The sequence below is a fragment of the Pan paniscus genome, chromosome X (genome assembly GCF_029289425.2).
Source record: "Pan paniscus chromosome X, NHGRI_mPanPan1-v2.0_pri, whole genome shotgun sequence".
Taxonomy (NCBI): domain Eukaryota; kingdom Metazoa; phylum Chordata; class Mammalia; order Primates; family Hominidae; genus Pan; species Pan paniscus.
In genome coordinates, this window is record NC_073272.2 from 42326946 (window position 1) to 42342038 (window position 15093).

The 15093-nt window shown below is 38.4% G+C and overlaps 1 protein-coding gene across 7 annotated transcripts in view; it reads right to left on the minus strand.

The window, feature by feature from the left end:
• The window catches only part of MED14 (mediator complex subunit 14), an 86588-nt gene that overhangs the window by 31231 nt on the left and 40264 nt on the right, over positions 1–15093 (minus strand). For all 7 annotated transcript variants that reach the window (XM_055106909.2, XM_055106911.2, XM_034950626.3 and 4 more), the window contains exons 14-19: positions 11765–11959; positions 11242–11376; positions 7512–7588; positions 1887–2047; positions 1654–1800; positions 902–993 (exon numbers count right to left, since the gene is read on the minus strand). In XM_055106909.2, the coding sequence (XP_054962884.1) occupies positions 902–993; positions 1654–1800; positions 1887–2047; positions 7512–7588; positions 11242–11376; positions 11765–11959 (807 nt within the window). The remainder of the gene's footprint in view (positions 1–901; positions 994–1653; positions 1801–1886; positions 2048–7511; positions 7589–11241; positions 11377–11764; positions 11960–15093) is intronic.

The window sequence follows — 15093 nt, forward strand, 5'->3', positions numbered from 1 at the left end:
TAACAGATTCAAGTAGGAGAAAAAAAAATGTAAAAAGTAAGGCAAAACACCAAAAATCTAAATAGATTTTTTTTTTGGAAAACAAGCAATAAAATAAGACTGGATTCGAACTCCAGATGTGCTGTTAATATTGAACAGTACATTCCCTGACCATGTGTTAGTCCTCTTTTACTAAATAAAACAGAAAGGCGCTAAAACAACTTTATTAAACTTTATTTGAAAATTATCATTAGTGTTTCTTTTCGTTTTTCTCTTGAACTGAAGAAGAGTCACACTTTTGGTACCATCAACTAAGGAGCACTGTCATAAAGGGGAAGGGCGCCACTCTGGACACAGATACACTTGGTTAACAGATTTTAAAAAGCTCAAGTAACCTGACATTACTTGACGTAGAAGTCTAGAGAGAAACCAGCTGGCTGCATTTTTATACTACATTTCTAGGACTTTACATATGAGGTGGGAAAAAAAATAAAGAACTATAGATTACAGGAAATATTTCAAGATTAAGTTAAGATGAAACAATGTTAACATTCATGTGACCAAAAGCAAAAACATATCATATTGTTATAACCACTCATACATAATTTTCCTTACAATAATCACATTGCCAAGCAAATTTGTAATCAGTGAAGAAAAAAATACAAACACCATCAGTACATTACCTTGTCCAAATTGCTTCAAGATTATATACCCCATCACAGGGTATTATTTTTGTTTTCAATTTTAAAGAGTTAAGCATTATAGTATACTATATTTATAGCCACAAAGCATTTAAAATTTACCATTTTATCCCTAACTTTTACTTGAGCTCTTACTTATATTAAGGTAATTTTCATGTTTTTTTAATTCTTGATTTTTAAGATTCATAAGACAGGAACTTCAGCATTTTAATCAGACTTACTGAGCTTCCCTTGGTGGTTCCATAACACAAGATAAGTTTTCGGTAATTATAAACACGAACTTCTGAGAAAATATTTAGATGAGCAGGTATGTCTAAACAGAAGGAAACAAAAAGGAGATTAATATTATACATGTAAAATTTTAAAATATAAATTTGAATAACAGGGCATTTTGGCAATATTATATGCCCAGACAGGTCTCTAGTTAAGTAATTTAGTTTTTTAAAAAAAAGCAACAGCACAAACAGATAATACGCTTCCGTTTCTACAAAAGGGGGCAAGGGTAGGTGAGATATACTGAAGCAGTCTAGCATAGTGGTTAGAGGGTTCCAATTCCAACTCTGCCACTCACTAGCTATGGGACTTTATGCAAAGTTCTTAGTCTCTGCAACTTGTTTTCTTCTGTAAAATGAGGAATAATACCTACCCTCATGATTGTGATTGTGAAGATTGTGAAAACTCATTTGTTAACACAAGCAAACTGTTTATAATATTGTATGGCACACAGTAAATAAGCACTATTATTATGATATGGTATACCTGTGTGTAAAATTTTTGCAAACTAAAGAAACTTAACAGTGGTTGTCTTTAGGGGAAGGAAATTGAAGTCTGAAGTGAAAGGAATACTTAAGTTTTATTAGATATACTTTGATTTTTTTGCTTGGAACACTGTGCATGTTTCACTTCAGTTAAAAAAAGGGTGAGGGCTTTTTTTTTAAAATTTATTTAAAAAAGAGATTATCTCCACACGTACCTGGTAGAGAACGTGCAAATTCCAACACACACTCATATAATCGTGCAATGCTATTCCAGTCATTAAGAAACATTTCAACCACCTTTCTACCACCAACAGGCTCAGACAACAGATTTTCATATGTCAGGTAAACGTGCCGGGATGGTCCTACAGGATTAAAAGAGAATATTAATAGTAATCGATACCAAAAAAATCCAGAAATATGCAAAGACAAAATGTGTGAAACATCTCACCTTGCTCCCTAGTAGAAGTGCCATTAAGTGGACAATTTGCAAACACTAACTCTGCTACCCAAGTGCGGTTATTTCTACCTTGTAATCGGAAAGTGCAATCAAGAAGAGAGCGGTCCAGAGCCTTTTGGGTTTCCTCAGTTATACCCTTACAGGGAGGAATTCTGGTGATAAAAGACAGCATATGAAGTATACTTTACACAGACAAAGCACAATGTACACAATGACAGACAAGGTATGACATTAGAGCTTCAGTTCAAACTCCACTTCTAGATACCTTCTGCAAAAGGAGGAAGCAATTCACAGCAATTAATAGTATTTAATCCATTTCCATTCACATCAATATGGATTAGAACTCTCATTTTAACAGTGATGTTTGTCTTTATTCATAATTTTGTTCTTTAAAAAAGACTACAATTCTACAGAATGAAAATCAAGAATACTGGTTTTCTACAAAATCTATCTAGAACATCCTCAAGGAAAAGCTAAGGGGACCAAATCCTTATAAAACCACTCTTTGAAGACAGAATGATATAGTACAAAGAATAAGGGCCTTGGAGTCAGAGACCCACATTCTAACTCTGACTCAGCCACATTTAATGTCTCTGAATTTCCCAACTACAAAATAGAGATGAAGAATTACTTTATGTGTCATTGACGAAGAAAATGAAAGTGCTTATGGTGGCTGACACAGCAAGTATTCATATGTTTTGTTTTTTAAGAGATGGAGTCTTGCTGTGTTGCTCAGGCTAGCCTTGAACTCCTGAGCGATCCTCCCACCTCAGCCTCCCGAGTAGCTAGAATTACAGGTGCACACCACCAAGCCTGGCCCCATGTATGTTAATTCTCCCTTGCAGTAAAACCAAATCTTGGTCACTGACTGAATAACCATGATAAAATTCCAGGTTCATTATCCCCACTTTGCCACCTCCTCCTCTGTAGAGGTAACTCTTATTTTCATAGAGCTTTACATGTGTTAACTCATTTAACATACATATTGTCACACATACATCACATATACAAGAGGAATGTAGTAGCTTGGTGTCTTAAAATACCTACCTATCCATTTTCCTTCTACAGTTTTACAAACTATCTCATTGGTCATAAAACATGATGAGGTAATATATTTTAGCTATTCATGAGTTATTTCAGTGAGATGAAATAATGAGATTACTTAATTATATATAACCTTTAACTCATACAGAAGGTGGTTAATTCTCAGATTTGGTATAATAAATATCTATATTGAGGCAAAAAAACAACAAATATAATTGGAATTAGAGAATCTTGGTTCAGACCCCTTAATTCAGAATATAACAAAGTTTCTCAGTCTTGGCAGGATTGGCATTTGGGGCTGGAAAATCCTTTGTTGTGGGGTGAGGGGGCTGTCTTGTGCAGCCCAGGCCTCTACCTACTGGGTGCCAGTAGCACTTCCTACTCCCTCTTCTCAGTTAATGATCAAAAACATCTGCAGACATTGCCAGAAGTCCCCTGCAGGGCAAAACTGCCCTGGGGTTGAGAACCACTGACCTGGAATAAACAACTTAAGAGAGCAAAAAATAGATTGCATGTGCTAATTAAAACTTCTATCACAGCTCCTCTTCAATATACAGCTTTTGAAGTTTTTCAAAAGTTAATCTTTCACACTACATACTTTTTATCACTGCCAGAAAGATTTTGTGCAACTGTATTTTGGGTAGTTATTACAGAAATTGCATAAACTACCTATCTGTTCTTCAACGTGACAGGTATACTGAGGACTTGCCTGCCCTTACCCCTCACGACATAGCCCTCTCCGTAGGAGTTATAAAGCAGCCAATTCAGACAGATTTTTTAAATCTCAAGTTTGAAAATATAAATGCAGTACATTATCTTCCTTTCAAATAAAACAGGTTTTTCACAAAATCTATCTAGTTAGAAAAGGAAAGCACAGAAGCCAGCATGTGTTCAAGTGAGAACTAACATCAGTGTAAGCCTCTTTTCCCATTTATGCTCTTAGGGACAGCGGAACCCTGAAAGTGCATTGTATATCACTTTAATCTGTGATGCAGATACAATGAGCTCTACCTCAAGGAATTCGTAAAATAGTTACTTGCTTTTAAGGTTATGAATGGAACAGAATGAATAAAAATAAACTGTAACTTTTATCTTCCCAGCATGATCATGTGAGGGGAAAAAAGCAACAACCCGAAACCAGGTTCCCCAAAAGGAAACCTGACAAAATTGTTACAAACTTAAAATACTGCAAAATACTATTATAGTACCCAAAAATTAAGAACCGAGGAAGGTATTTTCTGGACAATGGATTAACCTATCTGAAAATTTTTACCAATTCAAAAATGTTTGATTTACACAGCTGCTCCTAACCAACTTTTCTCCTGTACTTCTCAGTACTAAACAAATTGAGGAGCCAGGCTATGGTCTTTTAAGGTCTGGCAGATGTGTGTCAGCTTTGTTGTGAGGGCTTTTACAAACATCATTAACCCCACTATGGCCCTGCAGTGCAAAACCAGGGAGATCACTGACAGTGCTAGCAAAAGCAGCATGAGTGTGCCTAAAAGGAAAGTGAAGAGGTTTTTATAAAGATTGCACACGTGTATGAAGGACAAGCTGGGCTGCACAACTTGCAAAAAAAGAGCTGTGCCTGTGCATTATCAGCATAAGCTACAGGAGGCAAAGAAACAAAATGGAGGAAATGAAAAACCCTCGTGGGTGTGGCCAGAGGACCTTTACTACTGCACATGACTGTGACATGAGTTCAACGAGAAGGTGGGAAGTTTGCTGAAGCGTTCAAAACTAGGCACCATGAGCATGCTGCTCTCTCAAAACTTGTGTCCCAATCCTAATTTGGGTTATAGGATCAAGGCTCTTGAATTTGCACAAGGCAACAGGTCCACGAATCATAGCAATCGAAGAAATTTACTATGATCCATTTGATACTATGATTGCAGAGATGCATCAAGGAGGCCTGTTTAACAAATTTTCAAGGGGATAAAGTAGAACAAGAACAGAATGTATTTTTGGCAAAGAAAAGGAAAGTGTGCCAATTTTAAAGCTTTGAAGTATCAACTCATATTCATATTCAATATTAATATATCCAGAACTAAAAGCTTGTTACAAGAGTTTCTAAAGAATAAATGCATGAGTCCAATTCCATACTCATTAGGTCTATATAGGATTTTAATAAAATCATGTTGAGACATTTATTATTTACTTTTTTCTTCTTCACTTCTTCACTTCTATACCCTACCCCAATAATGGACAGCACTTACTGGACCAACAGTCATCTTTAACATATCCATTTATGTATATTTTCCTTTACATTTTAAAATAAAGAAAACAAAAGCCAAGATTAAAGACTTTAAGAATTATTATAAAATGAAGCTAAAAAATATAAAGTACTTCCTTCCTAGGTAGGACTCTTACGCATTCTCTTGAGTTCAAGAAGAAAGGAGACTGAAATTTCTCTTGTAAAAATGCCGAGAACAAGATATTTTTAAAATTTCACAAACCATGAAAAATACAACTAAGAGAATAGAATGCAAATGTTAACATTATCAACTTATCTACAGGTGCCAAGAAGAGTAAAAAGAAAAAAAAAACCTATATTCAAGGCAAAGCAATTCAAAACCAAATGCAACTGGAAGTATTGCATTTTCCTACTGATTTCCATTTTAAGACTAGCTCTCTCTCTCCTGAAAACGTTTTTGTGGAAATGGTGTTAAGATAGCCAGGAAGAGGAACTATTCTAGTTCAATTCTGTAGTATCTAAAGTGAGCACTAATGACACATGGGTTATATGACACTATTTGCTAGCTCTATCTACCTTCCACGGAAACAGATTCCTAGATAACAAATGGTAAAGCCCCACTGCTCAAATTGCAGAGCTGCTATGTCTTAGCAGACAGAGGAATTCAATAAATAAAAATTGCTTATATAATTTATATCATTAAGCAACATCTGGGAAACAATAAAGTGTACCCCTCCTTTGCAAAGAAACCTGTTTCCTGGACCAAAAAGGTTGATCTCTTAGATGGTATTCTGGCTTTGCAAGTCCATACTGGGTCACTTTTAAAGCACATGTACCACATTAGCTTTACTTCTAAGCATCTTTTGGCTCCTCATCCTTTGTCCATTAGAACTAAGCCCTATGCCCATCTCCTTCTGTATACTCTTTCCTGGTGATCTAATTTACTACCCCAGCTCAATTACTATCACCATGGTGATGACTTTATCTACTTCTCCTTCCCAGATCTGTTACCTGAGCTTGAAACACATCTCTGCCTGCCCAAAGGGTATTCAGGCACCTTAAACTTAGCAAAGTCCATTCAAACTCACATCTTTGGTGTCCCTCATCTCAGAAAACACTGCCACCATCCATCATTTGCCCAAGATAAAACCAAGAATCATCTTTGCCACTTTCCCCTCTTTCTCACCTTCAACACCAATCTAATCATAACTCGTGAATATTTTCTCTCCTAACTCCTTGTGGAACGTACCCTACTCTGAGCTACCAACAACTCTAATGTGAACCACTTCAACAAGTGGTTTCATTACTTTAGTCTTGTTCCCATTCAATTTATTCTCCATATTGCTATCAGGTTGAGCTTTCAAAAACACCTATCTAATGATGTCAGTTTTAGCTTAAAATCATCTGATAGCTTCTTAGTGCCATTAGGATAAAGCCTAAATTGTTGAAGGACATTTACATAGGCCTAAAGGATGTGACCCTTTCCTGCTTACATTTCCAGCCTCATTTCTCCCATCTCCTGCCATGCCGAACTCCTTTCAGCACAAAAATGCCAAGCTCTCTCTTCCCTCCAAGCCTTCACATTAGCAGTTATCCCTCTGGTTAGGACCTCCCACTGCCTCTGCCCCACTTTCCTCTGACTAATTCTCACCTCTCCTTCAGTCCAAGTATAACTGGTACTTCCTCAGGGATACCCTTCCTGACTTCTGAACTAGCCCATATTCCTCTGCTTTATGAACCCACAGCATTCTGAGGGGATGTCAGTATTCAAGCCTGACACACAGTCACACTCAATGTATATCTGCTGAATGAATCAAAGAAATGCAGAGAAAAGACATCCAAAAATACCAAGTGAGGCCAGGTGCGGTGGCTTATGCCTGTAATCCCAACACTTTGGGAGGCCGAGGTGGGTGGATCACTTGAGGCCAGGAGTTCGAGACCAGCCTGGTCAACATGGCGAAACCCCATCTCTATTAAAAATACACAAAAACTAGCTGGGCGTCGTGGTGTGTGCCTGTAGTCCCAGCTACTCGGGAGGCTGAGGCACGAGAATTGCTTGAACCTAGGAGGCAGAGGTTGGGAGGCTGCAGTGAGCCAAGATAGTGCCACTGCACTCCAGTCAACCTGAGCAACAGAATGAGACTCTGTCTCAAAACAAGCAAACAAACAAACAACAAAAAAAAACAAAACCAAGTGATGCTGGATTGCCACTCCATAGATTAAAGGGAATCTTCCCCCAGACCCTAGTAACTCTATGCAGAAATCCACAACACCCACAGGTTCTGAACACTGCTTTATGTTGTCTCATGAAAGAGAAGCAGCTTTCAGAGTGTGACTGCAACATGTGGCACCAAGTGAAACATATGACAGGGGCTTACTTTAATAAGCGAATCGCATGGCTGAAGCCATCACCTTCCACTTGCACTCCTTGATGTGGAATCTCCAGATTGGACAACTAGAAAGAGAAAAACAATTATATCAGATGACCAATTTTACAAAAACAACTACCATTTCTAAGTACTACGGTCTCTATTCTTGTGGCACCTGTTCTAGGACCATCCTTTCCACAAGTTACAACATATTAGGCATGAGTATTATCCCCATCATTAGATTCCCTGGGAAACGACATGAAGTCCAGTGGAACTCAAAGCTGTCCCAGTGCATCTAGTTTAAGAAACACCTCCACAAGTGGCAAATATTCAAAATTTAGGAGATTAGTCTAATTTTTGCAGGGAGCCAAAAGTAATCTAGAATCAATTTTAGTAGTTCAAGAGGCCACAAGAATGGTTTCTCGTGTAATTCTCTTCTGTTTGTTCAAAACAATGTTTGAGTCACTGTCATAGCTTATTTCTAAACGATATTTTTTAGTTTACAACATTTCTGAAATACATTTTTAAGAATTAAACTACTTCCTATGTGAAACCCAAGAAAAGATTTCCAATTTGTGCATTTACCCAATGACATCTCTTTCCCAATTAAAGGATTCAGAAAGCAAATCAAAAAGATAAATGCAGAGATAGTGCCTGAAACCCTTTCCATGGGACTGCAAGTAATTACAGTATGCCAGAAAGTCATCTGATCTAAAGAAATGCTTGCCTTTGGCAGATATTCCCAGGTCTTGCATGACAGACTATTTATATCTACCATGTTCTGGAAAGGATTTAAGGAAGTTCCAAGTATTTGAGTGAGCCCTGCTCTTTGGGCCTGGGAAAGGGAAAGGTTTAGAAAAATAGCTGCTACCAAATAGGAACTAGGGGTTCAGATTCAAAAGGAAATGAAGTGTGGGCCAGCTCAAAAATGTTGCTGCTATTCTATCAATCAGATATATAAACATCCAGCCAGATGCGGTGGCTCACACCTGTAATCCCAGCACTTTGGGAGGCCGAGGCAGTTGGATCACCTGAGGTCAGGAGTTCAAGACGAGCCTAGCCAACATGGTAAAACCCCGTCTCTACTAATACAAAAATTAGCTGGGTGTGGTGGTGTACGCCTGTAATCTCAGCTACTTGGGAGGCTGAGGCAGGAGAATCGCTTGAATCGGGGAGGTGGAGGTTGCAGTAAGCCAAGATTGCACCATTGCACTCCAGCCTGGGTGACAAGAGTGAAACTCCATTTCAAAAAAAAAAAGATATATAAACATCCCTTATAAGATGAGATTTAGTTTTAGTTATTCACATCTCAGCCTAAATTACTTTAAGCAGAAAATATACTTGCTTTTATCTTTAACATAGCTAGAATGTTCACTGAGAATAAAAAGTAGGTAAGTTTTTAAGAGCTTGACTGAGTTCAATAGAGAACTACAGAATGTTCATCTGTGTCCCATATGTGCAGCAGGTATAGGAATACAGAGAAGGTGGACAGAGAGGACGTATGTCTACAGTCATTAACCTACGTAGGCCTACAAAGACACACATTTTTGCCAATTCTGGCCTGTGGGTAGGGGAAGAGAGGATATAAATGCATTGCTTTGCCTCAGCACCATATATCCATCTTCCCTTCCCACTGCAAAGGTAGTAACTGAATGATATTCATATAATCAATCCAAATAACACAATAAAAGAGTCCAAGAACACAGTCAATTACATAGGAAACATGGACACACTCCACAGTTTAGGAGCTAAGGCCAGTATCCAGATAAGAGGACATTCATCAGGCTCACAGTTCTAGGAGCTGGGTCATCAAGGACATGAGTATTTATTTTAGGTGCCTGTTTCTAGGCTTGGGTTTCTCTCTGGGCTCTTTACAATTTCACACCTTATCCTCTGCCTACAGATTCCAAATTCCTGTAAAGCAGGAGTTGGCAAACAACAGCTCATGAGCCAAATCCAGCCCACTGCCTGGTTTTTTTGTTTGTTTGTTTTGAGAAGGAGTCTCGCTCTGTCACCCAGGCTGGAGTGGCTTGATCTTGGCTCACTGCAACCTCCGCCTCCCAGGTTCAAGCAATTCTCCTGCCTCAGCCTCCCGAGTAGCTGGGATTACAGGCGCCCGCTACCACGCCTGACTAAGTTTTGTATTTTTAGTAGAGACGGGGTTTCACCATGTTGGCCAGGTTGGTCTCAAATTCCTGACCTCAGGTGATCTGCCCACCTCGGCCTCCCAAAGTGCTGGGACTACAGGCATGAGTCACCGCACCCAGCCCACTGCCTGTTTTTGTAAATGAAGTTTTTTACCGTAACACAGCCATGCTCATTTGTTTAAATATCAGCTCTGGCTGGTTCACACTACAACAGCAGATTTGAGCAGCTATAACAGAGACCACTTGACCGACAAAGTTTAAAATATTTATATTTGGCTCTTTACAGAAAAAGGTTCCCAATCCCTGTTCTAAAGCATGAAAGCTATTTTCAACAAATCTTCCCAAGGCCATCATCATCAGCCCAACTGAAAAAGTCCATTTTCACATTTCCAGGTCTCTCCTTCATTCACAATAACTTACAGAGGAGGGGATTCTTACAAAACATAAAACTTTAACCTACAGGGAAATAACTGGGGTTTTAGTGTATCACTTTTGAGGGGCTACCCATCCTTGGCCAAACTCCTTTTTGGAAATACAAAAAATGCAGGTCTGTTACCTCCCTTTCACGTTTGAGGATTATATTGGATATCACAACTGCGTATTCTTTCAAGGCACTAATTCTGCATAAAGCTATTGCTTCTCCCATGTGAGAAAAGTAAAAATTTAGTTTAATATTCTTTCTGATCTGCTTCTTAGAAAGGAACCCAGTTTTACTAGGGCTTAAGCAATATACATGGCTTTACCAACTCAAAAATAAGCCACCCGGCTATCAGCTAACCATCTCTAATAGGCTTAAACAATGCTCCTACTAAGAGGTATAAAAGTAAAATGTTAATTCTTAAAAACTGTCCACTTGTTTTTCTTTAATTTTTTTAAAAGAGACAAGGTCTTGCTATGTTGCCCAGGCTGGTCTTGAACTCCCAAGCTCAAGCAATCCTTCCACCTTGGCCTCCCAAAGTACTGGGATTACAGGCATCAGTCACTGCACTCAGTCTGTCCACTTTTCCTTTTATCTTTTTTTTTTTTTTTTTTTTTTTTGGAGACAGAGTCTTGCTTTGTTGCCCAGGCTGGAGTGCAGTGGTGCAATCTTGACTCACTGCAACCTATACCTCCTGGGTTCAAGTAGTTCTCCTGCTTCAGCCTCCCAAGTAGCTGGGATTACAGGCGTGTGCCACCACACCCGGATAATTTTTGTATTTTTAGTAGAGACAAAGTTTTACCATGTTGGCCAGGCTGGACTCAAACTCCTGACCTCAAGTGATCCACCCACCTCGGCCTCCCAAAGTGCTGGGATTACAGGTGTGAGCCACCGTGCCCAGCCCTGTCCACTTTTTTTAACTGGGAAAAATTTACATTCAATTTCCATAAAGAGCAGAAGACCCAGAATCTGGAATCAGAGAGATGAAATAATTCAAGTCATGTTTTACATGTATACCATGAGATGCTATGATTGTAACCCTACCACTCCTCCCAAAATGAACAGGATCACAAACATTCTGCTTTTCCTAATGGAATCTATATATACCCTGAGCAACACATTTTAAAAACTACTCTTTCATTTGGGGTATCCAGAACTGTTCCAAAAAACTTACCTCCAACCGAAGTCCTACAAATGGCATATTTGTATCACACATAGCGACGAAGTGGGCTAAAACTTTATTGAAGGCACACATTTCTCCTGCTCGTTTCGTTTTCTTGGATTCTACTGGACATGGATCATCAGACAACTAGAATTTAAGTAAAGAACACAAACAGGTAAAAAAAAAAAAAAAAAGTACATGTGATGCAATTCATTAAGATAGTTAAAATACTGGAAGAAAGCTCAGGGTTAACCAAAACAAATGTTATTGTATTTACTGAGTAAATACTGACCTAAACACTGGTAATTTATTAGTAAATATTTTGTGTTTCACAAGTTCTCTCATGGAAAATGGTGGACAATTATTTAATTAAAACAGAAGCATTTTCAAGAAAATGTAGACAATTGTTACTTAAGCCTTATTGCTGCCTCGTCTCTTAAAAACTGTATCTTAGTTCTTTCTCATATTAAAAACGAGTAAAGAACACAACCAAGTTAACACACACAAATTCTGTGCTCATTTTCATATGGAATACCTTGCGCTTGGCATTGGTTCTGGTCTGTTTCCCGGTTTTTGTACGAAAAACCAAGTCCTGAATGTTTTCCTTGAACTGCTGCAGCAGCAATGCCATTGCAGGGCTGTCTTCACGATCTGCAGCATTCACAGACATAAAGTAGTACTTGTACGACAGTTGTGTGGGTTTATTGGGAACCTCCAACATCTCCACAACCTAAAAATCCCAAAAAGAAATAAGACTTAGAGAAATAAGAAGTGTCAGATATTTTCCTCCGTACATCATCAAGTAAGGCTCAGAATTATAAATCTAATGTAGATGTCTTAAAAAAAAAAAAAAGGTTAAATCAATCGTATCAAAAAAAAGCATTCCTAGCAAATACATAATTTGTTTTCCAAAAAGTAGATGAGACCAAAGAAGAATGATAAAAGCAAAAGCAACCATAAACTATAACAAATGGGGCATTTAAACTATTATGTATTAAGTGTTCTTGATATTCACACCTCAGCTTATAAATTGAAAAAAACAAAAAACAATTTGCCTAAATCCAGTAGGTCTGTGATATGGTTTGGCTTTATGTTCCCACCCAAATCTCATCTTGTAGCTCCCGTAATTCCCATGTGTTGTGGGAAGGACCTGGTAGGAGATGACTGAATCATGGGGGCGGGTCTTTCCTGTGATGTTCTTGTAATAGTGAATGGGTCTCACGAAATCTGATGGTTTTAAAAACGGTAGTTTCTTTGCACAAGCTCTCTCTTTGCCTGCCACCATCCACGTAAGCTGTGACTTGCTCCTCCTTGCCTTCCACTGTGATTCTGAGGCCTCCCCAGTCACATGGAACTGTGAGTCCAATTAAACCTCTTTCTTTTGTAAATTGTCCAGTCTCAGGTATTTCTTTATCAGCAGTGCCAAAACAGACTAATACAGTCTGCTAGATTTTCTAGAATGGTATCTATTTTAAATTGCTCTGCTGCCTCCCTTAACCACTCAAACATCCTAAAAATTCCATTATTAAGGCAGAGAAAAATGACAACCATCCCTCATACTTGGAAACATGTAAAAACAAACCCTAATTTTTCAACTGAAAAATATGGTCACTGTGAGGGTAACAATATTGACAGTTAACACTGATACAGAGCTTAATATGTGCCAAGTATTGTCCTAATACTTTACAGATGCTAACATATTTAATCTTCCTAATAACCCTGTGAAGTAGGTTTGTTTGTTTTTTTGAGACAGTCTCACTCTGTCACCCAGGCTGGAGTGCAGTGGCACAATGTCAGCTCACTGCAACCTCCGCCTCCCAGGTTCAAGCAATTCTTGTGCCTCAGCCTCCCAAGTAGCTGGGATTACAGGTGTGTGCCACTACACTAGGCTAATTTTTTGTATTTTTATTAGAGGTGGGGTTTTGCCATGTTGTCCAAGCTGGTCTTGAACTGCTGACCTCGGGTGATCCACCTGCCTTGGCCTCCCAGAGTACTAGGATTACAGGCATGAGCCACCGCAACTGGCCTATCTTTATTTTTGTGATGAGGAAACTGAGGCACAAAAAAAGCAAGTTACTTGCCCAAGGTCACACACGTAGTAAGTGACAGACTCATGCTTTGATTCCAGAAGTTTGGCTCCAGAGGCCTTGTTCTTCCTACTATACCTGCTTACTGTTTCCAAGGTCTAGCTAAAATTTAAGAAAAGTCCCCTAAATGCTTTAGTGACAAAAATATATGCCATTAGGAAAGGCTCCTGACCAACACACATTCTTTTCCATCTCTCTTCCTGCTTCCTTTCTCCCTTGCTCCCCCTCCTCCCCACACATACTCTTCAGGAAAGCATCACACTGATGATGTACCTCAGGAAATGTTAAAATTAAAAGTCAAATGGCCATTTCACCAAAGAAGACAGGATGAGCACATGAAAATATGCTCAACATCTTCAGCCATTAGGGCAGTGTAAATTAGGCCTACGATAAGACACCACTACATACCTATCAGAATGGTTAATATTTTTAAAAAATTCTAATGACTAACTGTTGGCAAGCATGAGGAGCAACGAGAACTCATATATTGCTGGCTGGAATGCAAAATAGTACATCACTTTGGAAAACAGTTGGCAGTTTTCTACAAAGTTAAACACACATTTACCGTATGACCCAATAATCCCACTCCTAGTTACTTATCCAAGATGAAATAAAAAATGACAACTTATGAACACACACAAAAATCTATATGCAAATGTTTAACAGCTTTAGTCAAAATTACCCCAAACTGGAAACAACCCCAATGTCCTTCAATGAGTGACTCATTAAACACAAACTGTGGTACTCCCACACCATGGAATGCTACTCTGCAACAAAAGGAAGGAACTATTATACACACAACAACACAGATGAATGTCAAAGGCATTATGCTGAGTCAAAGAAACTGGACGGAAAAGGCAAACCTATAGAGACAGAAAACAAGTCAGTGATTACTAGTTGGAGGGGGCTGATTATAAGGGGTATTATGTGGCAATTTTGGGGGATAATGGATCTGTTCTGTGCCCTGAGATGGAGGCTACACAACTGTATGCATTTATCAGAACTCATGCTAAAAAGTCTGTATTTTTACTTTATGTAAATTATATCTTAATAAAGCTAACCAAAAAAGAAAGGTAAAATGGCAGAAAGACATTTAAAGGGGTATCAACTGCAGCAAGACTTTCCTCTGTTCTTCTTAATGTCCATGTTAGTAGTTCTTTCCACTTCCATGAACTTATCACCCCTAAGTGATAAATCTAGAGGACGAGGAATAATCTACATTCAGTTTTGGTCTAAGCCATATGAAACAAATTATTGCTTTATAATAGATCACTGGTCACTGACATTAAAGCGTGGTTAAATGTCGTAAAATAATAAATTATAACCATTTTTGTCTTATTTTGTGCATGGCTGATTATAAGAGATCTTTGTATGTTCATGGGTTTTGCTATGATGCATGTATTCTGTATTATCATTTCACATGTAGACCAAGCAAGCTCACTGAGAACTGAAACAATAGTCTTTTGTAGTGGGCCAAATCTAGTTCTACAGCTGCTGTTTTAAAATTCAGAAAAAAGTAAAATTCAGATCAATGACAGACTCACTAGTCTACATAAGTATCCCGAGCTTAAGATATGTCAGCCTACAATGGTGTCCTTTTAAAATAATATCTTTTAAAAGTACAGGTCAAAACCTTAAAAAGTTCACTCCCATTACTTCCAACAAACAATCTTGAATTAAAATTTTTATTTTATTTTTATAAGCGACGAGGTCTCACTATATTGCTTAAGCTGATCTCAAACTTCTGGGCTCAAGTGATCCTCCTGCCTCGGCCTCC